Genomic DNA, 25,409 nt, shown 5'->3' with positions numbered 1-25,409 from the left:
AAATGGAATAATCCCGTTTAATATATATTTATACTTTTGAAAAATAAGGTACTAAGTATCAAGAAAGCACACTAAACAGTCACATCTATATCTGACTTCCACTTCCTACCACAGTTGCTCAAAGAGTCTTTATGGGAGATCAGTGACATAGCCTGGACCATTCAGCTGAGTCTGGATTTCAGTCAGCAAATGAGCAGTTACAACAACACCTCCATTGAGAAGGTTGGTGTCCAGTTAAGGGGCCTTAGCTCTACCTTATCATGTGAAATGGCTGCTCAGGTTCCAATTCATCTGTACTGCAACCACAAAGCGGGAGGAGCCCAGCCTGTGTGTTTCAGTGGTTGAGCATCAACCTATGAACCAGGGGGTCATGGTTTGATTCCCAGTCAGGGCACATGCCCGGGTTGCAGGCTTAATCCTCAGTAGGGGACATGCAGGAGGCAGCCAACCAATGATTCTCTCTCACTATTGATGTTTCTGTCTTTCCCTCTCCCTTCCTCTCTGTAATCAGTATTTTTTTTAAAAAAAGAGGGATGTGGAATATAATGAACAACATAAACTAATGAACTAAAATAGATCCAGAGACATAGAAGCATCGAACAGACTATCTAACCTCAGAGGGAAGGTGGGGGGCAGGGGCAGGGGGAGAGGGGCAGGGGATGTATGTGAGAGATCAACCAAAGGACTTGTATACATGCTATACATGCATATAAGCATAACCCATGAACACAGTCAGTGGCGGGGGGGAGGGCATGTGCTGGGGGGTGGGAACGAGCAGGGAGATGTCAATGGGGGGGGGAAGGATTCATATGTAATACTTTAAACAATAAAGAATTTTAAAAAATAAAATAAATAGAGAAATACAGAGGGGGAAAAAATAAAATAAAAAGAGGGAGGACTTGTTAGAGAAATGCTACCTTCTCTTCACCTCGCATTTGACCACATGTTACAGGGCCACAACTGTCTGAGAACAGTGAGGAGCATAGTGTCTTCAAGATAGACATGCTCCTGACTGAAATCCAGAGGTTCTGTTCTAGAGAAGGGAGACGAATGACTACTGGAAGGCCGATTGCAGCCCCGCCCTAGCACTTAGCATGTAGCTTGTGTCTTAGTTCCCACTGGGCCAGTTGTGTGAGGCTGGCTGTCAGAAAAGAATCTACTACAATTTTAAAAACTTAGAGCTAAAAGAATGCTCAAAGGCGTGTTCTTTCATTCCTCTGTCTCCAACTGGCCTTTACCTAACCCTCCTCGTTGTATGAACCCACTTTCTGCTACTTGCTACTTATGCAGCTGTAGGCAAATTACTTACCCTGCCTGGAGTCTCAATACACTGACCGATGAAACAGAGTTGATACCCACCTCTGGGGGTTGTGGTGTTATGAGGGTTCCCTGGGATAAAGTATATCAAGTCATCCGAGTCTTGCTTAACATTCTTTTGCTTGTCCTTTCTTTTGCAGAAATTCCTTTGGAAGGCCTTGGGAACCACCTTAGCATCCTGCCAAGATACAAACTTTGTAAGCTCACAGATTAAGGAATTTCTGATTGCTCCCAACCAACTTGGGGATCAACGACAGGTGGGAGCCCTTTCTCTCAATTTCCTATTATGACAATGACAGTTAATTCCATCTGGCAGTCTTATGATAATGTCTTACTTATCCAGAATTATCCAGGAATACAGTCAAAGTAGCCCAAAAGAATTTTTCAGAAAAATGGCACAACCCTGTTTAAATATCAGCGTTTCATTATTTAACCAGGTTTGTAAAAATCTTGAAAAATGAATTTTAATCATTCTTACTTAACAAGAGTAGCTTCGATATATTTTGACATTGGCTTTATAACTTGAGTATGATCATAAACATCAAAACCATTGAGTTTACAAGCTAAAATTAATGTTATATACCAATGGTTTTCAACCTAGAGAGAGTATCAGTATAACCTGGAGAGCTTTTGCAAAGCACTTTGACCTATTCCCTACCCTAGCCTAGGCTGGAGAGCATATATTAATGTGGAAGAACAAGAGGATGTGTATTTTAAAAAAAAATCCCCAGGTTAATAAGACCACCTAGTATAAAATAATTATTTGGTTGTGTTATATACTCTCCTCTCAGAAATTCCATGGTGTTTAGGTTTCTTTCTCCCATATTAAATGTCCACATACCACCAGGTCAGGGGACATGCTAAGGGTGTGGGATAAGTCCCCAGTTGGGATGAATATGAGAGGCAACTGATTGATGTTTCTCTCTTTCTCTCTCTCTCTCTCTCTCTCTCTCTCTCTCTCTCTCTCTCTCGCTTTTCCTCTCTAAAGTCAATGAACATATCCCCTTTTCTGTTTCTCTTTTCTTTGTAGCACGTATTGCCATCAAAATACTATATAGTTACATTAACTGAATTTGTGTTTATCTAATATCACTTCACTTGGTTGTGAAATCCACAAGGACAAGAAGTTTTGTCTGTATCCTTTTACTTTTGCATGCCCAGGAACTAGAAAAGTGCCTGACACATAATTGATGCTCAATAAATATTTATTGAATAAGTGAATGGTTAAACTCCAAAGATATCTTTTCTGATTTTAGGGAATAACATCTATTTTAGGATACTGTGCCGAGAACCACTTGGATATTGTCTTAAAAGTTCTGAAAACATTCCAAGATCGGGAAAAGCGTTTCATGAATCGATGTAAGGTAAAAAGAAACACACACGGTCTTCTGCACAGCTTTTGGTCATATCATACTTGCCCCTATCCCCAAGTCTTTAGCCCAGGTCAGGACTGTGGGACAGCAGGCCCTGTAGAATGACCAGCTGGATAACAACACTACTCTATTTTCTGTCACTAATGCTGACCCAGAAGGCCCCAAGGAGCTCTGTGTGTGCCTAGGTTTGTCCCTACAGCTGTTCAGGCCTCATAGACAATTTCCATTGTGAATGCCCTGCTTCCCCTGACGGAGATAAATTTAATAAGTAAACATTAACACAAGCCTCTCACAGGTAGCTCTAGTAAAGCCTGATGTATCCACAGCACAATCCAGGGTGTTTAAATTTTGACAAACAAGAGTACCCATTTTAGTCAGATTTTAATCATCCCAGGCTCGTTTCTTAGCCTCTATAGTCATCCATAGGATTAGGAAAAGACATGAGAGAAAGGAAACTCCTTCAGTCAGATTTTTCATATTTCTCCTTGTCTTCAGGGTCTTTTTTGTGGGAAAAGGAGCCTGAGCAAGACTGATGTCATGGTGGTCTATGGGGCCGTGGCCCTCCATGCTCCCAAGGGTCAGCTCCTCACCAGGCTTGATCAAGACATCGTATCCCAAGTCCTGTTTCTCTATGGCCAATGTTGTCAGGTAACGACCCTGACAGGCTGACTTAATTTCCAGGCTGGGGTTCCCAAACTTTGGGGGGGCTCAGTCCCTGGGAATCTTTGTGCTCAAAGGAACAGGCCAAACCAAGGTAGGGTCTGGTATGTTTGGAAGATGAAAACGTGTGGAAACAGAAAAGTTTACAGTGAAACAGGGCCAGGTAAATTACCTCTTTCCTATGATCTTGGGACATTCATGTCATACCACTCCCGTGATGCCTCCCAGATCAGTTATACCCATAGTGGTCTCACCTATTTTTGAACTTCAAACAATTACTCCCATTCTACTTCAGGGCAGCTGGCTTATTAGTTCCATTTAATAGCCTCTGAAGTATTGCTAATAATAGTTGTTTAAACTTTTATATGGTAATATTTGTAGACCACATAAAACGGTGCTGACAAATAAATGCCGTATGTGTACCTTTAAGTGAATAAAATATGTCACCCATCAACTACCCAACCCACCTCATGTTGTACTGTTTTCCCCTCCACATTCATCCCAGCCACCCAACCGTCCCTGGTGCTCCTCAAACATGCCAAGAGTGTTCTACTTCTAATGCAGAGCCACCGAACTGAGTTAGAATTCATCCCATTATTTCTGCCCCCAAAGCACTTTTTGTATCTTTCATAAAGTGCTTTCTGCATATTGTCAATACAGTCCTTTTGCTGACTAGTCCCAAGTTGCCACCTAATAGTCACCTAGGGATCAAGTTTAAAGTAGCTTCCCAGACCCATTTTCCAGGCAGGTTGGTTCAGTCAGTCTGGGTAGAGTTTGGCATCTGTATTTTTAAAGTTTTATGAATGATTCTTATCCACAGCCAGATTTGGGGGGCTTTCATTGACTATGTATCCATCTGCTTCTCCCATTAGATTGTTAGTACCTTGATGTTAGGGATTGTACCTTATGCTCCTTTATCTCCTCTTCTGTGCCCTCCACAAACCCCCTGGCTGACATTTATGCATGTGTGAGTGTGGTAAGCATGGAACCATGGGGAGCTCATGATATGTAGATGTAAGCAGATGTCAGTGGAAGGGCATATAGGGTCAAGATTCTCACACCTCAGTTGCATGAGAACAGAGAACCTGTTGTAAATAGAGATCCCTAGTGGACCACAGTCTTCTGGGATAGATCATTGAACCTGTATGTATAACATGATCCCCAAAAGATGGTTCTGACGGACCCAAAATTTGATACACAATGACAAGAACAGAAAACATAACAAAAAAAATTTTATGTTACATTAGTTTTTAGTCCATCAGTGAGGAAAATTTTGATAAAAATGAAAGAGGAAAGGAATTAAAGATATTTTAGATAATGATGACTGTACATTTTCAAGGTACAATCAATTTTGCTATAACACACCATACACACTGACTAGTAAAAGAAACACCTCAGAGATGATGAGGAAAATGCGCTGAGGGGCACAACATTCAAAAAATCCATCAATGGCACATTTTTTAAAAAACAGCTATCTATTTTTTAATATATTTTTAAATAAATTTTTTCCTTGAAAAACACCTAAAGTCAATTATGACAGTTATGAAATATCATGGTGTGGCGGCAAAGAAAGGTTATCTGAAATCTGATGGACCGTTGCAATGCCAGATTTGGATGGGGAGTGCCCATAACCCAATAAACTGAGGAAGCAAACACAAAGCCCAACACCTACAACTACTCCCTCACGTACCCATCACATGGGAACCAGTTCGCATTTTCAACGCAAGCATTAGAGCAGAGCTGACTGTATCCGGCTCCAAGGTGAGCTGCCCTATCGCCTGTACCTGTCCTTTCAGGAGTTTTCACTGCTCTTCCTGCCAAGTGCCTTCCCCTATTTTCCTGCCCAAGTCCAGAACAGCCTCTTCCAACTGAGAAGCCCGAAACCGCTGTAGCATAGTCCCAGCTCACCCAAGGGACAGTTCCTGCCAGTGTACCAGGCCTCGCTTTGAAAAATGGGGGAGGAAGTGGGCGCTTTGGCAAGACCGGGGGTCCTGCTTCACTGTGTCCTTCAGGTTGAGGGGCGGGGCTTCTTGTTGGGGCGCCGGAACTCTCTCGCTGCTGCTCCAGTATCTGCTTTTGCCTTTGAATTTTCAGGTTCTGGGCATGTCTGTGATGAACAAGGTATGTGATATATTTGAACTTACATATTTGAACACAAATCATGCTCCCTGGAAGTGCAGTAAGCATAGGTGTCCTCTGGATTTGATTCCAGAGGAAAGGATCCCAATACATAACTAATCAACCCAGTTCTGAAGCCAGGATCCCAGAGCCTAACCCACCAGTAGATCATGAAATTCATTTAATAAATCACAACCAGCAACATTTTTGTACTTAAATAAATGAGAAATGCATTGCATATAGTAATAACTATCCTAAAACTTTTATTTCAGATAGATGATGATGATAGATAGATAGATAGATAGATAGATAGATGATAGGTATAGATATTGTGTGTGTAAATATTGGGTGGAATTGTAAACTGTTTCCTACTGTGATTTATGGTCAAAGAAGTTTGAAAGCCATTACTTTAGAGGAACTTCCATATATGGGTCAGGTGGGGGTCAGGGGCGGAAGTGGAAGTTGACCTGTTTTTCCATTTCCCTGCATGTCCTGAGGTAGACACGACAAAAGGAGCGGAGAGTCTCGCTCCTTCTGGGTACACGTTTCAACCCCAGGTCACACGTTTACAGAACCAGGAGAGCTGCCTAAGACCCCTGCTTGTACCTTGAATCATTTTGCTTTAGGACATGGATCTGCAAATGAGTTTCACAAGAAGTATCACGGAGATTGGCATTGCTGTCCAAGATGCTGAGGACCAGGGGTTCAAGTTTTCCTACAAGGAGTTGCTGCTCGGTTACATGCTGGTGAGTGAGCAGAGAGGACTCAGGCAAGGCCCTGAGAAGTCCATTACCAAGGTTGCGGGGCTGTCTTCCTAAAAGTGGGTAAAACTGCCCAGTCCCAAGGAACAGACCTCGACTGTATTTCTGCCCGAGGGCACCCACGGGTCCAGTGAGGTTGCAGCTGCGTCCGTGCTGAAGGGAAACTCCCTTGATCTTTTCTGAAACATTTCACCTCCTTGTTTGTGGCAGGACTTCATCAGGGACGAGCCTCTGGATTCCTTAGCTACCCCTGTTCGGTGGAAAGCCTTAATCGCCATCAGATACCTCAGGTAGAGAAATTTGTGCTGTTCTCATTGAAAAAATGGTTCCTCCCCCATGTCCTCCTTCTGACTTAAAGATCAGTGCAGACTCCAGGGCACCCTCCCCAAAATGAACACAGTTCCTCAGTGAACTGTGGGGCCCTTCAAACAGGGCCCTTTTCTCTCTCCAGAGTTGCCAAACTGACAGATTGGTCACTTGATTCCTGACAGAGAGAAGGGATGCTTAGAGGAGTCGGATGTATTGATATATGAAGACTGAAATTTTATGCAAAATGACATTTTTCTTCCTAGATCTTGACCTGTAGAAAAACTTTAATCTTCCCATTAAAAAATTGTGAAAGGCTTAATCAATTCTAGTTGGTTAGTAACAATAAGCCTGAAGAAGAAAATAATGTTAAACACATTTTTAAAATAGCATTCCCCCCCCCCTGCAGTATAAGAAATTCAAGTTCACTGTTAAAACTTGGAAACCATAGAAAGTTTTAAAAAAAACAATAAAATTACCCCTATTTTATTTTATTTTATTATTTTATTATTATTTATTTATTCATTTGCCTAATAGCCCTGGCTAAGACTTCTAGTACCATGTTAAATAGAAGCAGCATCCTATTCATTCCTGATCTTAGAGGGAAAGTTTCCAGTTTTTCACCCTTGAGTATGATGTTACCTGCAGGCTTTTTATATATGGCTTTTATTATGTTGAGGTAACAAAAATCATTTTTTTTCCTTCTCTGTGGGATGGTTGATTTTGAGGCTGCAGGGAGCAAGCTGGCTCCAGACTTCTCCAAGTCCACATTTCTTACGTGTCCAAAGACAGGGACCCACAGACACGCCTTTGTAGGAGGGTACAGAAATCATTTTTAATGGCCTCCTAATAGCTTATTATTTAGATGTGCCTTATATTACTTAACCAACCTCCTCTTGCTATTTTTGACTGTGGCCTGTTTTTAAGAACTACAAATAATATTTTGGTGAACACCTTTATGCAAAAAGTGTTCTCTGAACTTCTAATGATAAAAGTTGACAATTTGATTTAATAAACATGATTAAGTGTCATCCTTGTATCAGGCACTGAGCTGGGTTCAAAAAGGACAGTAATAAACAAAATGTGGCCTTGCCCTGGAAGGGTTTTAGCCTCCCGGGAAAACAGATACAAAGCACACCTATGGGATGTCTCAAACGTGTGGGAGAGGCGAGATAAGGGAAGGCACGGGTTGCCATGTTTACAGAGAGGAAGGAAATCTGAAGACAGCTCACATACATAAACCTTGAACATGAGTAAGAATTAACTAGGTTCTGGAACAGTGTTGTGAAGTAGAAATATAATGCAGGTCACGTGCATCATTTAAAATTTTCTAGTAGCCACTTTTAAGAGTACAAAGAAACAAGTTCAATTGATTTTCATCATGTTCTTATTTAATCCAAGATATTCAGTTATGTGATCATTTTAACATGTATTCACGTGGCTCTCACTCCAGTAAACTGAAACCTCGGCTCTCACTGAATGACAATCTGAACATTCTGGAAGAGAACATCCGGAGGCTGCTGCCCCTTCCGCCTCTGGAAAGTCTCAGAAATGAGGGCGAGACAGACAAGGACAAGGAGCACATCATTGTACGTGGGGTGAAGCCCGGGTGGAAGGAAGAGCCCATTGGGGCCTTGCCCTCTCGCCTCGGCCTCACCTCCCACTCGCCTTGGATTTCAGTTTCTCTACGAACGGTCCATGGATGCTCTAGGAAAGCTGCTGCGGACCATGATGTGGGACAATGTGCGAGCCGAAGACTGCCAGGAAATGTTTAATGTGAGTAGGGCCACTGCTCAGACTGATCCCCAGGCCCCCTAATCTGTGCGCCGGTGCACCTCTCAACCTGGACCTCCTCCTCCTCGCAGGGAGACGTCCAGCCCAACCCACTCAACCCCAAGTGGAGGGCCCATTCTGTGGTTCTGTTATTCTGTCCACTCAGCAATAGTGTGAGGGGTGGTCAGTTCCTGTCGCAGCAGAGGCTGGTGGGGGAGAGGGAGAGAGAGAATGCGAATGCATGGATCAGCAGGACACTATGGAAAGGATGCTTATCCTTTGACCAACAGCTTCTCCGAATGTGGCTTGTTTCACAAAAAGAGTGGGAAAGAGAAAGAGCCTTCCAGATCACCGCCAAAGTGCTGACCAACGACGTGGAGGTGAGTCCCGCCTGGAATGAGTAGGTTTTGTTGCTTGCTAACAGCAGGGATCTCCGAGGCCCCTGGAGTCCAAACCTCCCCCAAGCTGTCTCCAGTCCCCAACGGAGTGCTTTCCAGGGTGGCACGCCCACAGGACCAGCCACGTGGTTGTCTGTGTGCTGCTTGCTTACTTTCCACCGCCCTGAGAGGGTAAGTCCAATATCCCCTTTCATTCTAAGGACCAGCAGGGAGGAATCAAGGCACTTTCTCTCTCCAGTGTTGGGAATGTCCGGAGGCATTATCCAGCCACCCCATCACCTTGGGGGCCCCTTTGTCCTGCAGGCACCGGAGAACTTTAAAATCAGCTCCCTGCTCGGCCTCCTGGCCCCGCACTCCTGTGACACCCTGCCCTCCATCCGCCAGGCCGCAGCCAGCTCGGCCATTGCTCTGTTCTATATACAAGGTGAGCGAAAGACAAATGGAGAGAAAAATACTTGCTTTCTTCCCAGTTTTCCTCCTTGTACATCTGTTTCTCTGCTCCTTCTTCTCTCTTTCTCCCTCTCTCTTTCCTTCACTCCCTCAGTTCAGCCATTTCTGAGTTCTAATACCCTAATTGTGTCACAGAATTTGCCTCTTGGGTCTTTCTTCCTCCGTGGTTCTATTATTCTTTTTTAGAAATAAAGATAATGACACCAAAGCATCTTAAGGAGCCATGAAAGTGGGTGGAATGTTTGAGAGTAGCCCTCACATGGTCTCCCAGGAGGAAGTGATGCTTTCATCCTGTTTCTCTAGGAGAGAATTTGGGGAAGGTTTCCCAGTTGGCATCTCAGGCCCTTGGTCCGCTCTCTGAGTGCATGTGAATAACTGGCATTGTCAGTCAATGTAAGGAATTTAAAACCCCAATGTCGGGCGGAACCCAGCAATCAGGGCCCCTGTCCAAGCTACATCGGCGGGTGTTTCTTGGAGCACAGCCCCGCAGTGGGTGTGCTCAGCTGTGTGTAGGCCAGGGAGGCCAGGCACACTGGTCTCAGTTCAGTGCCATCCACCTTTAGTTCACTCTCGCAGGCACTCGGGAACTATTTCCCCAACGCTTTCCCAGGTGTCGAGCACTGTTCTGATGCTGGAGACGCAGAGATATTACAAGTCAAAAGCTGGGATTTGTTGGGAGAGGATGGGTGAGGGCATAGTCAGTTAAAGAAAAAAAAAAAACCAGCAGAAACAGAATAGGTATGAAAGTCCCTTGGAACGTGGGAGGATAATTCATTAAGTATATATGCTCTTACCAAGCCAGAAAAAAAAATGAACTAAGGAAGTGAGGAACCATTTCAGTAATCGAAGAAATGTGCAAGGGAAGAAAGGAATTTGAATTCTATAATTGTTCTACCTATTCTTCCTCCAGCCCCCTTTATTTCCCTGAAACTTGCAAAGTTCAGGTCTTCAAACACTCTTTGTTAAGAAGAAATCCCATAATCTGTTATTCACTTTAACTCTCTTTCTTGATTGATCAAATGAGCATGGTAGAGAGAAAGAACATGAGTATTAATTAAACACCTACTAGACACCAGTAACGAGTATGATACTAAATTAAATACCCACTTGATACTCATGGATGCTGCTCAGTCAGTTTTGAGATGAGGGATCCGGGGTTAAAAATGTACCAGCAGCTTGGACCGCAGATCTGTGTGACTCCAAAGTCTGTGTGAGTTTTGCTGGGCTGGGTGGCCTTCCACAGAATCATTCAGGTGTGTGTTTCCACAACTACCATTCATTCAAACATCAAACAGGCAATTATTACTATTTAGGTCTATAAACTGAGATCAGCAAGCACCTACTCAGTACTGATGTTCCCATTGCACTAGCTTCCCATTCCCCCCACAGCAGCTCACCATGGAATGGAAGTTCAACAGAGTCAGCAGCACGGTAGGGTAGTAAGAGCCTGGGCTTCAGTGTCAGAGTGTCAGACAGACCAGGGCACAAGTTCTAATTTCCCTATTTTTACTCACCGTCATGTGACCAAATGGCTTCATATCTCTGCCTCAGCTTTCTCATCTGCAAGATGGGGACAATAGCAGGAGGGTCTACCTCACATGACCTTTCTGAGTAACAAATGAGATCACTGTATGCGAGTATTTAACATGGTGCCTGGCAGGTGGAAACTACTCAGTATGTGTCTGTTCTTATGCTCACTGTCTCATCGGGCAGTGTGTTTGTTGAAAGTGTCCAGCAGCTGAATTCGTGTCTCATCACAATCTAGCCAGCCTCCGCCACGTCTATCAAGTCTTTGACCTCCTACCTGTGTCTCCTGTGGTTGGTTTTAGGTGCTCACCTGGAAGCGGAAAGACTGCAGGGATGGCAGGAAGGCCTGCAATCTGATGACGTGCAGGTCCAGCTCAAGATTTCTTCTAAAATAGCAAAGGTAATAGACATGGAGGACTGGCCAAGGGCTGTAAAGACGATTCCAGATTGACTTTTAAATGAGTAAGCTGTGTACAGCTCACTACCAAAGAGGGCAGCAGCATAGCCATTCAAATAGAATGAAAGACCTTTGTCCTGTCGTTTATGAACTCTGGGTTGACATGTGTACAGCTGAGGCCTGCTACTGCTCATTTCATGCTCTGGGAAACCTTGTCAATCAAGCGGCCCTCTCCAGGCTGAGGGAGGCAGTGGATGGAGTAGAAGGAATGAGGGCTATAGAGTTGATCAGGTATGCTCTGTGTGCACTGCTCAAAGCTCAGAATCCTCAACTTCAAAATAATGACCTAACCTACCTCTCAGAGACGTTGAGAGGACTGGTTGATCAATTCATTCATTTATGCAATCATTCATTTACTCACCTAATATGCCCTGGGCACCTACCATATGCCAGACTTGGTCCAAGCTCTAAGAACAGAAAAAGACAAAATGCCTGCCTTCATTGAGCTTGCATCCCAGTACATGGAGTCCGGCAAATAAATATCAGGTCAGGTAGTGATCACTGAGAAAAATAAAGTCCAGTAAAGAAAGGGTAATCCCTTAGAGAAGGTCACCCTGAAAGAGGGAAGCATGCAGACATCTGGAAAGAACATTCCAGGCAGAGGGAAAACAGCAAGTGCAAACGCCCTGCCCTGGAGAAAGACGTAGATAATGAGATCCCAGAGATAGTCCGGGGCTGATCCGGGAACCTTGCAGGCCTTGTTAAGGACCTTGGCTTTTACTGCGATTGAAAAGTAAAGCCAGCAGAGGGTTTTGAGCAGAAGAGTCGGGCCCACTACCTACCATTGTGCCAGTTGTGAAAAATGCACAAGTGCACCCCATGTGAGGTGGCATCACTCCTAAAGTAGACATTGTAGAGTTGTATGTATTATGGCAATTAGCCCCAGATGTCAGTGAAGGGTCCAACAAAGTCCATCAGAATAGAGGGCAGAACACCTTTACCTCATTTGCAAAAACCTTGTATGGACTAGTGATGGTTCTGTGAGGGGGAACATGACTGAATGTATGTTTCTGAAGGGTCATCTGGCTGCTATGTTTAGATTAGAACATAGGCTGGCAAGAGCGAAATTGTGCCAGTTGTGAAAAACTTTGGAGGAAACTGCAAGAATCTAGGTGTGAGATTAGGAGACTTGGACTAAGGAGGCAGAAGTGGTGACAACAAGAAAGTGATCAGAATATGGGAGAAAAGCAAAATGGGGACTTGGGGGGGGGGACATATGTCACATAGCTAAGAATTTCTGAAGCATGATAGGTACTCAACAACATGAGTTTCCTTCCTTCCTTTCTTTGTAAACCAACACCCATCACAATGTGATTTAAAAAAAAAAAAAAAAAGAAGAAGAAGAAGAAGAAAGAAAAAAGATAGCCATTGAGCTTGGACCCCAAGCAAGCATTTGGTGCTACATAGAACAGGCTAGTCTAGCCCTCTGTTGTGGGAACCGTGATAACTCACAACCTGGGAGACACACTGCTCATGAAAAGGAACCTTTTCCTCTCAAAGATGGTCCCACCAAACATCACCAGGCCATGTAATAGAGGGGAAGCCGGTTGTGAAGAGGAATGTGCTCATACCTACAGATTCATGATTATGACCACGTGGTTAGTTAAAGCCCTAGATAACGCTCCTGGAATTCATTCAGACTGCTCGCTTTTCACACACGCACTCACCCTCACACACTGCTATCAACCAGCTTCCTGTATAGTTCTTGTAGAGATCAAAACTGCAAAGTGTTCATTTTCTTGACCTTTTGTTGACTACTCTTAATATTGAGATTGGGAAGACCAAAATGCAGGGCTCATAAGAGTTCAGACTCTGCATGTGATGGAGGCACCTGGTGTTCAGCTTGGCACTGAGTATACAGTGATAGATTTTCCTGAACTCTCAAGTCTTAGCTATTCTTTGGCAGATGTGAGACTTACTTCTATGCTATATGAAATGTGTGTGAAGTACTGCGAATCATATAAATTACTACGTAGGCATTATGCGTCATTTTTCCCTTATGAAATATACTATATCACTTTAGTTTGGAGAGAAAATTGCATCAGCAGACCTGGGATGGTGTAAACTGACAAAAAAGGCAACTCCAGGGAAAGTTTGCTTAGAGGCCAAAGGTCATGTCTATGTCCTATTTTAGTATTTTCCCTGGTGTCTAAGGCCCCAGTCTTATGCTCACTGTTTGCCACGCCCATCGGTCTCCAACATCCCAGGACAAGGAGTAACTGCATGTGGTGGGTGCCCGGGCGTGAAGCGAGGTGGTGGCTAGCGTGCGTTTCTCCGGCGTATCCTCAGGTTGTGAGTAAGCTCATCCCGAGTGGAGAGATTCTCATGTTCCTGGAGGAGACCCTGGATGGTCTGGAGACCCTCAGCGGCCCCTGTGCCACGGCCTGCGGCCTGTGGATGGTCGCCGCCCTGAAGGAGCAGGGAGCTGCCTTGGAAGATCAGGTACACTGACTGCCCGGCTGACAGCCCAGCACAATTCTCACCCTTCTGAGCAAGATGTTTTCCCACCGGCTCTGCTTTGCCTTTTGAAATTGCTGTATATCCTGTGGGACCCAGACCAGATGCCCCTCCAAAGCGATGCCAGTTACTGGTGGATCCCCCCGTCAGTCCTGTGTACCTCTCGCATACCATCGGCCGTACACTGGCTCGCGCACAAGCCTTTGAGTACATGCCCAACAGCCTTTAGCAGACACCCCTTTCTTTTGAGAGAGTTCTGCATCGTATCCACCTCGGGTAAATTTCTCACGGCGCTTAGCTTAGCACAGCACCTGGCCAAAACCAGCCTTTTGCTAAATTGATTTAAGGAAAAAGACCCAGCGCATCAACAATTCTCCTGAATAAGAGAAAGGCCATGTGTAGACTCGATGATCATTTTTAACATCTTTTATAATTCACCAACCACCGATAGGCTGACCATACCCGCCCTGAGCCTTTCACGTCCTAGAGGGAAAATGACGACGTAATGCTGGCTTTGGCTTTTTCTTTTTAGCTGTTGGAGATCTTGGGCATAATTTACTATCACCTGCCAATCCTCAGGCAGAAGGAGGAAAGTTTTCAGTTCATTCTGGAAGCCATCTCCCAGATAGCCAGCTTTCACACGGAGGCAGTTGTCGCCAACCTTTTACAGAAGCCTCTGCCCTTTGACAGGTAGATTCTGACTGAACTGGTCCCTCCTCCCAGGAAAGGCCACCCTGCAGGGCATCGGGGAAGGGCTTACTGTTTGAAAGGTAGCGAACAAAGCTTGAAAATATCTCATTAATTCAAAACTTAATGTTTTCCCTACTGTGTGTGTATATATATATACATATACATATATATACACTCATTGAGCAATGATGAGATTTTTTTCTTAAATACACCATAGGAATAAGTGAATATTAGAAAGTGAATATTTCTCCTCTTTTTGGTTGCCCAGAATTCACCTTTTTGAGAGGCTTCTGTCTTGGTGGACATTAGCAAACCTCAGTAACCCAAGGCCAGAATGCGGGGTTGTTAAGTAACAGCCTTATTGCCCCCGGGCATGCTAACATGTCCCTCTGCCTCGCAATGCTGGCTAGACATAACGTGGTTTTAGAGTGAATCCGATGGACACGCTCCTACTCCACGGAGTCGTGCCTTGTCCGCTTGCTGCCCTGCTGCCCTAGGGACACGAAGACGCTGTGGAGGGCTCTGGCTGAGAACCCCGCCTCCAGCAGCAAGCTCTTGCGAGCCTTGACCGTCAAACTGGACAGCGGGTTAGAGGACGACCTGGCGGGCATGGACGCCATCTCAGTGAGTGGGACCTCCCTGCCCACCACAGGCCTGTTCCCACCTGGAACTTGATGATGTATCGTTTGTCACACTTCTCCTCTCCTGCCCTGATTTTAAATCAACTCCAGTTTATAACAGACAAATGAGCAATCATTGTGTCTGTGGCTACCATTTTCAGAAGCAAATTTCTCAGCAGCCCAAAGAAAATCTGTGTTTCCGCATTTCCAGATTTGTCTTCAGGATAGCTGAAGAGCCCCTCTTTTTTTGAAAGACCCCACTGCTGGAGCACATGTCATTTCATCTGCCATGTGGAGCCGCCCAACATGGTAGCCCAGAGAGAGAAACAGTCTGAGCTGAGAAGTTTTCAGACCAAGCCTTCCTTTTTTTAAAATTTTTTATACATTTTATATTGATTTCAGAGAGGAAGGGAGAGGGAAAGAAAGATAGGAACATCAATGATGAGAGAAAATCACTGATCAGCTGCCTCCTACATGCCCCCTACTGGGGATTGAGCCAAAACCTGGGCATGTGCCCTTGCCCAGAATCGAACCCAGGACTCTTCAGTCCACAGGCTGACGCTCTATCCACTGAGTTCAACCAGGGAGGGCCCAAGCCTTCCTTTTCTATGTGTTTTTACCATGAATGTGGCCAGCCTGGGAGGCAGTTGTTTGGGGAGAAACAAACTTGCTGATCAGCCCAGTGAGCGAGTGTCCTAGGAAGAAGGAGCCTGTCTGACCAGGGGTCCTTTCTCCCCTCAGGTGGCCTGTGCTATCCAGGAAGTGGTATCCATAGGCACCCCTGTGACCAGCTTGTACCCACAGCTGTTCACTCTCCTCCTGAAGCTGGTCAGCTGCACCCTGGGCCAGAAGATGCCCACTGCTGCCTGGAGCTACAGGCGGCGGGTGATGCAGCAAGGGGAGCGGCAGCAGATCATGGACCCCTGCAGGCAAGTAGCCAGGCAGGGAGGGCCTTCTAGAGCTGTCCTGATCGCAGGTTGCAGGGCCAGGACTGCAGAAGTCAAGGCCAGTGCCTTCTGGCACAGCCTCAACTACCCATGAAGATATAGGGCTCTACCATGCCTAAGCCATGGAGCAAATCTTCCCCGAGCCCATACGCAGCGGAATTGCCCAGAGCAGTCACAGAACGAATGAGCAGCTGTCTTCTTCCCAAATGGCCCACTCTGTTTCCTTTAGTTGAGACCTTTCTATATACATATAATTTTATTTTTTTAAATTGATTTCAGAGAGGGGGAAGGAGAGAGAATCATTGATTGGCTGCCTCCTGCATGCCCCCTACTGGGGATCGAGTCCACAACTGGGCATGTGCCCTGACCTAGAATTGAACCATGACCTCCTGGTTCATAGGTCAACAACCACTGGGCAACAATGGTCACATACTAGCCATTGGAAGATGCATCCTGACTTCTGAACTGCTGTTTCAGAATCAGTGAAATATGGTCTTTTTTCAGTTTCCATCCTTTAGGGCTTCATTTTCTCATGAGAGGTTGGCGAGATTGTGTGGCATTATTTACCAGCTCAAATCATCTCGATGTTCCCTTTGATCCCAAAACTAAAGTATGAGGTCAAGCTGCCTGTGTTTCCCTGGCCCAATATCCATTAATGCAGGAGTGAGGGAGCATTGTGGGAAAGAGGAAGAGTGAACCCGGGACATCTCAGTGCACTGTACAGGTTGACTTACTCTTGTAATGCCAACTGGCCTCCCACCCCTCAGGCTCTCAACCACAACTCTGAAGTGCGTGCAAACCCAAGCCATGAGAGAAGGCCTGGCCAAGGAGTCTGACGAAGGGGACAACTTATGGACGCTGCTCCACGGTCCCAGCACCCACCACATGGGAGTGTGTGCACTGGCCAGGTAACCTGCCAATGTCCAAGAACTGCATACAAAGGAGAAAACTCAGAACAGGCAGCTTCACTGAGAGCAGTTGACCCACCAAGGGCTTGTATACAGTCAAGGAGAAGAAACAAGGAAGGAGCAAAGGGGGTTGGGAAGAGATGGTAGGATCAGCCCAGAACTCACCACCCCCTCAAAAAAACAGGGATACATTGAACAGTTCTAGGCACGTTGCATTTACTAGTACATTGGGCTCTTGGTAGGCAATCTCTTTCCTTGAACATTCCTCCTTAGAGGACTTATTTTCCTGCTAGAGAAATAGACTAAAATTTCCTCCATTGTTTAGCAATAAACACGCCTTTGCTACAGCTGGAAGCTTGCGTTTTCTAGGAGCATGGCCGTGTGGCACCATGGAGTCACAGTGGACATCATGGGGCAGCTCTTCCCATCGCTCACCTCCTCCTCGGAGAACTACCGCATAACCGGCACGGCGTTCTTCTCTGAGGCAAGGCCAGCTGCCCTCACAGCAGGCTTGCGGGGCCCCTGCGGTATTTCTCTCAGGGACCTGCAAGGGGACCTTTGGTAGTGGAGGGATCCGGCCACTTCCAGAGACATGGCACCTGAGCAAGGAGTGAGGAAAACATAGAGCCCACCCTCAACCTCTTCCTTCTCTCTGGTCTTCAAAAGCCAACCTCCCAGGACAGAGGAGGGTGGAGAACAAATATGAGAGGGATAAAACCAAAAGGCATATTACTGTCCCCAGACTCTGGGATAAAGGCCGTCCTGGCTGGTCCAGAGAAGGGACATTGTCAGTAACTCCTGTTTTCCCGTTTAGTGTAATTAGAAGCATCTTCTTCACTGGGTATTCTGTTGTCATCACCACGTAACCTTGACCTGTGGGCTGCTCACATCTAGAGCTTAGCTTCTGCAAGACTTGCTTGTTCACTGAGGGCCCTTCCCCCTCTGCTCCATGAGCAGCTGGGCCTCCTCTTCAACTGTAGTTCTGGTGCCTTTGCCACTCTCCTGAAGGGAAGCCACTCCCTTAACTAAAGGGGAGGAGTGTGTTGATTTCAGCTCATGAAGGAGCCGATCCTTTGGCGGCACTGGAATCTCCGTGACGTGCTGATCTTGATGGATCAAAGCGCCTGGGACTCCAATGCCACTTTGAGGCAAATGGCCATCCGAGGGCTCGGTAATACAGCTTCTGGAGCCCCTCAAAAGGTAACAGGAGGGTTGGGGGGGTGATACTTTATTTAAGTAGAGTTTGAAATACTTATTTACAAACCCACTTCTGGTGGCAAGAAATTAAGGGCAAATCCCAATAAATTGCTGAAGTTGTAGCTCTTGATTTGCAGTACCTGTGACCCTAACAAACATTCAGTCTCCTTGTCTGGGGTCTTCTACCCTATTCCAGATGCACATACAACTGTTTTTGAGATTGAATGACTCTATTTCAAAATAGGTGCGGAAGCATAAGCAGCTAATGTTAGAATCTGTCATCAGAGGTCTGTACCACCTGGCCCGTACCGAAGTCGTCTGTGAGAGCTTGAAGGCTCTAAGGAAGATCCTGGAGCTGCTCACAGACCGAGACGTGAGCTTCTACTTCAAAGAAATAGTGCTGCAAACAAGAACCTTCTTTGAAGACGTAAGTGAGCCTGTTCAGGAATCTCCCCTTCCCAGAAGAAGTGAGTGAACACAAAGAGGTTCAGGTAGTGCTTGTAGCAGACAATGTTGGTGTCCCATCCATATTCCTTGGCCTGCCCAGAGGTCACCTGCCTCAGAGGTCACCTGCACAAAGGTCACCTGAGCAATTCCTCTGCAGGCTGTTAGCTTCCTGTGTAAGGGGACTCTCTGGCCCGGGGATCATAATTGGTCTGAGCAGGGTGGGCTGGGCATTAGGAAAGGACCCTCAAATGATAAGAAACAGGAGTTTGTAGAAAAACTCCCCAGCTTCCTCGCCCCTCAGGATTGAGCTCCACCTTCTCACAAGGGTAACACACTCATTCATATTCCCTGTTGTAGCTTTTGTCTCTTCCCTCTCTCATTCCCCCTCCACATTATGCTTCCTGGACTCACTTCCTAAATCAGTTACTTACATCTAAATCCTCATCTCAAAGTGTGCTTTGGGGGGAATGCAAGTTATGACAATACTCAGTACCGGACTAGGGCCCCCATAAGACGTCGTCACCTCCAACACTATCTTTTCCACATCCAGGAGTCAGAGACTCAAAACACTTACGTGGTTCATTTCATCCAGGAGTCAGTAGGAACCAGCTCTTGGGCCAAATCGGGCCCAGAGCATCTTTTTGTGAATTGGGTTTCACTGGAACACAGCCACGCCGGCTGTGTGGAGCACGCTCACTGGTTGCATAATGTCTGTGGCAGCTTTCCCACTTCGTTTGCAGAGTTGATTAGTTGTTACAGAAACCAGATGCCCCACAATGTCCAAATGATTTACTGTCTGGTCGTTTAGGGCAAAGTTTCTCAAACCCCTGATCTTATAACCCGAATCTCAGAAAAACACCAGGCAGCCATCCTGGGCGGGGGAAGGACATTTTCCTTTATAACTTCTGGGAAATTTAATTTTATGATTTGTTTTTGGTGTATTCACTGTCATCAGTGTAAAACTCTATTTCACATCTAACTTAAATTGATATTTTTGTGATCTAAACCTGTTTTTTCCATGTTGTGTTGTCAGAGGAGATGGAAGACTGCTCGCTGCCTCCTTCTGAAACATTAAGGCTTTATTCAATTACCTATTTACCTCCAGTCTCCAGACTGGAAAGTCTTTGTTTCCTTCATTATTCATCTTAACCTAATTTTTCAGTTCCTGCAGTATTTTACGAGCCAGTGACTGCGTTGTACTTCTCAATGAGGCCAGAGAAATATCAAATGTTATCTAAAGAAAAAGTACCTCAGATCTCCACTTTTCCTAGTCATTCACTCCTTTTTTTAAAAAATCTTGCCCTTTCTTCGTGACTCTTTGGCAGTATATTAACCGTACAGACCTCCAGGTTTTAGCTTGCAAATGATGCCCGAGTCCGGAATTCTCCAGTTTCGTATTGGTCAGTGTCCCTTGTTTACTTACCTGCTAGCCTCAACCTGACCTTTGCAAGGAGCTTTCTGCTCATTTCCAACTACTTTCTCCAATGTGTCAGGATTACTCTTAATTCCCATCTGGTTCTCAACAATGTTTACTTGGCTCCCACTCAGGTCAGTATCTTCTGTAAAATAACAAATGTGCTCTCTTTTTCCATTACACAGACAGTTGATGACCATCTTTAACAACAAAGGTCTGAACTCCCCCCTGCAGAGCCCCATCTGTTTGTTAGGTTTCCTGGGGTGGTTGTTGACCGGCGATCATAATTCTCTTAGATCTGAGCCTCCAAAAGTCACACATTCACCTGCGACATTAGTGGTCAAGATCATCTTTTTCCATCTTATTGCAGAAGAAAAACAATCGAAAATCTTGCTGGTTAAATTAGACCTTTTTCATTTCTACTATGGATCAATTCCATTGCATTTGCATAAAAGTTTGATAAAACTTGGGTCATAGCAATGACATGCAAATTATTCTCCCGTAAAGCTCTCTTTCTGCAAACATATTTAGCTGTACTTTGTGATACTTTGCCCCTATAGTTTCTACAGATTAAACATACAATGTTGTGATCTCCAAATCCCCCTCACCTTTTTTTTCAATATTTAAGTCTTTTCCAGGACTTTGCAGAACATGGAGACACTTGGATGAAATGGTAGAACAGAAAATAAGGCTGTGGTCCCAGCTCCAGGCCCAGCTTGCTGCTATTTCCCACACTGTCACCCTGAGCAATCACCTTACTCTCTGTGACTCATCTTCTCCGTTCAGAACAAGGACATTAAACTCTAACGTCTCTCCCAGCACCCAAAACCCTTGTGCTACTTCTCTTTTCTGCTTTTTCATCATCCCAATTAGCTGATCCTTCCTTAAACTATCATGAGGTCATCAATTTTGGAAAATTCAAAAGATTTGCTTAAGTAAATATCTCTCTACTTTTGGGGCACCCTGTTATTAATTAGTCTTCTTTCTTTTTTAAAAGAATACCTTTTGAAAATACATCCTGATCACATTCCTAGGACATTTAAAGAATATTTCTATTACACAAGTCACATCTCATATATTCATTTAACTTTGCTGGCCCTTTCACACAGACCAGCATTATGTTTTCTGGACGATCTTTATTAACTTCCTTTTTCATGGCATTTTGTTTGTGTGTCCACTTATGCATTTAATTTGCCTTCAGAATTAACTCCTCTACCTTCTCTTTCTTTCTCATATTCATGGGAATGCTTTTTGTTGGGCCTTGCTTATTGCTAATCTAAATATTATTCTGCTACTCAGGACGACTTTTTCTTTCATTCCTCTGCCCCTACATGGGTATTTTAATCTAATTTTCTAGACCTGGGGTTTGGAGAAAAGCACTCTGGAAAATTCCTCCAGGTTTGTTAGAACTCTGAACCATATCGGCAAAGTATCTGAGGTAATAGAAGGCATCTTTCTCCACCACTATACCCTATGATAGTTAAAAAATCATTGCCTACCATTCAGGACAACAAGCAAAGAAGTCCCAGAATTTCACATATGCAAGAATAGAGCTAAGCACTTCTTTGTTTGTCCTCTCTCTTTGAGACCCAAAGCTCAAATTTCTAAGCTGCTTGTAATTTCATTAGAAAGTATTTGCACTCAGTCGGCATGGCTCAGTGATTGAGCATCGACCTCTGAGCCAGGAGGTCACCGGTTCGATTTCTGGTCAGGGCACATGCCCAGGTTGTGGGCTCGATCCCCAGTGTGGGGTGTGCAGGAGGCAGCCAATCAATGACTGTCCCTCATCATTGATGTTTCTATCTCTCACTCCCTCTCCCTTCCTCTCTGAAGTCAATAAAAATATTTTCTTAAAGAAGTATTTGGGAACTTGGAGAAGGGTCCTGGGCCTTGGACAGTCTAGATTAGAAACGCCATAACCCTAGGCTCCTGATGCAGTCAGGCTGATCTGTGTAAATACAAAATAAACAGGAACTCTCCCTGGCCTTCTGCTTCCTGCTTCTCATTCCTGTGGTCACATTTCCCCATCAGCCACTCAGAGGCAGCAACCAAGTCTCCGGGTCTGTGGTGTCCCTTAAACCCTTGACCCAGAGTCATTTAAACTTTGGTCATGTGGGTTAGCGAGCTGCTGGAAGGGAACATCTGGGGGCTGTGACCGGTCGGTGGCCATGCAAGGGTTCCAGCCTTCCTTTGTGAAATGGGGCCGGGCAGGGTGGGGGTGAGGAGGGGGTTCTGGCTGGAAATGGCCGGAAAGGGGGCTCACCGATGACTTGCATCTGTCGCCACAGGAGCAGGACGATGTGAGACTGACTGCCATTGCCTTATTTGAGAATCTGGCATCCCTAACAGGAAGAAGGTGGAAGATTTTTTTTGCGGAAGAAATTAAAAAGAGCATGATTTCATTCCTTCTCCACTCTGGGACCCCAATCCCAAGGTTGGAGCTGTAAGTGGCCCTGGCACAGACCCCTGCGCCTTCTCCTCTCCTGTGGCCGAAAGTGCCCGCACACCCAGTGGCTGGGCTGGAATCAGAACTAAGTCCTCACTCGCAACTGAACCTGAAAACCACTTCTCCAACCCTGGCTTCTCTCGTGCCACCTCTTCCCAAGCTTGCTCTTCCATCCCTGAAACCAGGAAGGTGCCCACCCTGACTAGGAAGCCCTTCAAGTCCCTGACTTCTACTGCTCCTTGCCCAATACTAGTTGACATGTCTTCCTTCTGGGAGGGGGTGCGGCACTATGGACTGTGACGCAGAAAACTCTGTCTTTCAGGCTTGCCGTGATGTCCTGGTGGTCTCCATTCCTTTCCTGGGCCTCCAGGATCTCTATGGGGTATTAGACCGTCTCCTTGACGGTCAGGATCCACCAAGGGCCAGGGATTTCTATAGGCAATTCTGTGTGAAACTGGTGAGTGTGCAGTCAATGTTGCCTGGAAAAATCACAGGCAAGAGTCCCAGCAATTCCCAGAAAGACAAACAACAGGGCAAGGGATCTCTGGCCAGACGCAGAACTGTCTTGGAAAGACGGCAGTGATTCTTGGTATTCTGCCCTATTTCCCAAGTCCTGGCTAGAATCTGTTCTAGATTCCTGCAACATGCCTATCGATTAGACCCATAAGCCCAGTAGCTTTCCGATTAAATTTAGGTTGGAATAGCCATAAGACATCTTCCAATAGAATAAGTAATGGCTGTGTGAGTTTCGCTGGCCTTTATTTTTTTCCTTCTTATGACCTCTCAGTTGCTGATTTTGAGAAAAAGATCTCTTTCTGGTTGCCCACTTTGCAATACGTATCTCTTCTAGGCCAAGAAAAATCAGGAAATACTGTGGATCCTCCACACACACTCATTCACCTTCTTCAGCAGCAACTGGGAGATGATCAGGAGTACAGCTGTCAAACTCACAGGTGAGGGCACCTCCACATTCCCCCCTCAGGTATGTCTGCTCTTTGCACCTAGTTGTGCTTTGACTGCAATTTCACTCCAACTTGAAAACTGGTATCATGAGTATGACAAGAAAGAAGGAGAGGAGAAAGAAAGAAAAGAAAAGAAAGGAAGGGAGGAAGGGGTGGGGGGAGGGAGGGAGAGAAGAAGGAAGGAAGGAAGGAAGGAAGGAAGGAAGGAAGGAAGGAAGGAAGGAAGGAAGGAAGGAAGGAAAAATGTCTTGCAACATCTCCCTTCAAAGGAACCTGTTCTCTTTGGGGAATGAAAACTTACATCTCCTGACTTTCCAACACTCACTCTGCATTCTGGGCCCTTTGTGCTTCTTTTGGTTCCAAGTCATTGCTCCTTCTTTTCTCCAAGATTTTGCTTCAAGCCTGCTGCCCCTGCCTAATTGTTTTCCTTTGCATCACTTCTTAACATAAACCATAACACACCTAAGCTCAGTCAAGCTGAGAGCTTTAACAGCAGCTGGATGCGAGTGCCAAGTGTGTTGGTGTGGGGCCAGCAGACCTTGGCTCTGCTGTGTGACTCTGGACAATACACTTAACTTCTCTGTGTTGCTTCTTTGTCTGGTCTATAAAAGAGGATGTAGGTGAATCTCTGAGAACCCTTCTATTATGTAATTGTAAATCTGTTCCAACTGATCAAGCCCGCAGTGAACAGACCCACTAGCGTGGCCACTTTGAAGAGTAAGGATTCTTTATTCGATCATGTATATGATCCCACAACTACACTGTAAACTTTTTGAGGACAGGGACCATGTCTTACACACATTTGAAACCCTGACAACCACTGGCACAGCCCCGGGGAGGACTCAGTATGAGCTTTCTCAAATGCACATCGAGTGTGTGACGACACTCCAGACCCAATAGTCATGATCCTCGCATCATCCTGGGGGTGCGTGGAGTGCTGTACAGTTTCTTCATGCACTAGCCAGACCGTTTAACCCCTGACCAGGTGCAGAGTCTGGCCTGACCCCTCGCATGGCCTCTTCCTCTCTAATGAAGTCAGCATCTTTTTCTCCTGTTGATTTTAGATGCCATTGTTCTCAATCTGACCAACCAATATGTGGAGTTATTAGACAAAGAACAACTGATCACACGTAAGTACCAGCCCCGGTTTCCGCCCAGGGTATTGTATTCTCAGAGAGAGAAACGAATGCTGCTCCAAGTTGCATGCCAGCCCAGAAACTGAAAACCCTAGTGCCCCATTGTTGTCTCCGTTGCTCCCCAGATGCTGGAATATCTCTGGGGTATAAGCCAAGCCCAGTCCCACCCTTTCCAGGCATCCTAGCCAACAGTTTTCCAGTTGTCTATTGATCGTAAGGTCAGGATCTTCTCTTACCTCATTTCAGTGTTAAAACACATTCTCAGCTTGTGGCTCCAAATCCTACCTTTTAGGGTAAACTGAGAGCTTGGGAGCTGGAGCCCACCTAGGGCTGACCCTCAGTGGGGGGCCCGCAGTGCCGCACATCCTGGGCCTTGACTTTCCTTCCCCACCGGACTCTGCTATTCTCTCCATCTCAGGGCTCCAAGCACTTCGGCAAGACCCCTGTATCAGTGTCCAGAGAGCAGCCGAGGCTACCTTGCAGACCCTCCTGAGAAGGTGTAAAGAGATGAACATCCTTCCATAAACCATCAGGAAATAAACTGCTGTTCCCATAACTGACTGCTATCTTCCTCCCGGTAACTCACAGGCCTGCAGCATCCTAAGGAAAGACACGGTGCCCGGGTGGGGTCTGGAAGCCGTGTATTCCTCACCCACCGGGGTCTCCCTGGTGGCTTCCACGAGGGAAAAGTCACTCTCACAAATTCACAGCCACACAGCTTTGCCACAGGTCAGCCCTCTCTCGGGAAACTCAAATCCCAGCAGATACCAAAACATGACAGAACTGGAAACCATTCCACCGTCATTAAGAAGAGGGCCCCTGCTATTCTCGCACACAACCCTTTTTCCTTCTGTCTTAGCCATCTGTGAATTGCTACCCACAGTCTTTTCTTTCTAATAACCAACTTGACAGTAAACTCTAACCTGTCTGTTCTTTCTGGGTAATAATTGATGTGTCAGGACTCTGACGGGTACCTCTCTACAAAAGACCCTTTCTGACATTATGTTAAATCTCATGGTCTCCTCTCCATTTTCATCCCAGAGCA

At 45.6% G+C, this 25,409-nt stretch overlaps 1 protein-coding gene and 1 pseudogene across 1 annotated transcript in view; one reads left to right on the top strand and one right to left on the bottom strand.

Annotated features, from left to right (window-relative positions):
* MROH2B (maestro heat like repeat family member 2B) overlaps positions 1-24,889 on the top strand; it is a 49,614-nt gene extending 24,725 nt beyond the window's left edge. The window contains 26 exon segments of the mRNA XM_023755053.1: positions 115-222; positions 1,458-1,574; positions 2,574-2,681; positions 3,186-3,338; positions 5,445-5,471; positions 6,095-6,214; positions 6,440-6,519; positions 7,989-8,124; positions 8,216-8,311; positions 8,599-8,688; positions 9,010-9,130; positions 10,986-11,083; positions 13,430-13,582; positions 14,130-14,287; positions 14,785-14,911; positions 15,649-15,836; positions 16,622-16,762; positions 17,132-17,246; positions 17,816-17,962; positions 18,204-18,386; positions 22,109-22,232; positions 22,235-22,263; positions 22,589-22,723; positions 23,117-23,219; positions 24,293-24,358; positions 24,783-24,889. Coding sequence (XP_023610821.1) covers positions 115-222; positions 1,458-1,574; positions 2,574-2,681; positions 3,186-3,338; positions 5,445-5,471; positions 6,095-6,214; positions 6,440-6,519; positions 7,989-8,124; positions 8,216-8,311; positions 8,599-8,688; positions 9,010-9,130; positions 10,986-11,083; positions 13,430-13,582; positions 14,130-14,287; positions 14,785-14,911; positions 15,649-15,836; positions 16,622-16,762; positions 17,132-17,246; positions 17,816-17,962; positions 18,204-18,386; positions 22,109-22,232; positions 22,235-22,263; positions 22,589-22,723; positions 23,117-23,219; positions 24,293-24,358; positions 24,783-24,889 — 3,030 coding nt within the window.
* Positions 7,240-7,352, bottom strand: LOC111826331 (annotated as a pseudogene).
* Positions 24,890-25,409: the final 520 nt, after the last annotated feature.

Source organism: Myotis lucifugus, unplaced genomic scaffold (genome assembly GCF_000147115.1).
Source record: "Myotis lucifugus unplaced genomic scaffold, Myoluc2.0 scaffold_68, whole genome shotgun sequence".
Lineage (NCBI taxonomy): Eukaryota > Metazoa > Chordata > Mammalia > Chiroptera > Vespertilionidae > Myotis > Myotis lucifugus.
Note: the sequence above shows the minus strand (reverse complement) of the source record. Positions and strands in the feature narration are given on the sequence as shown.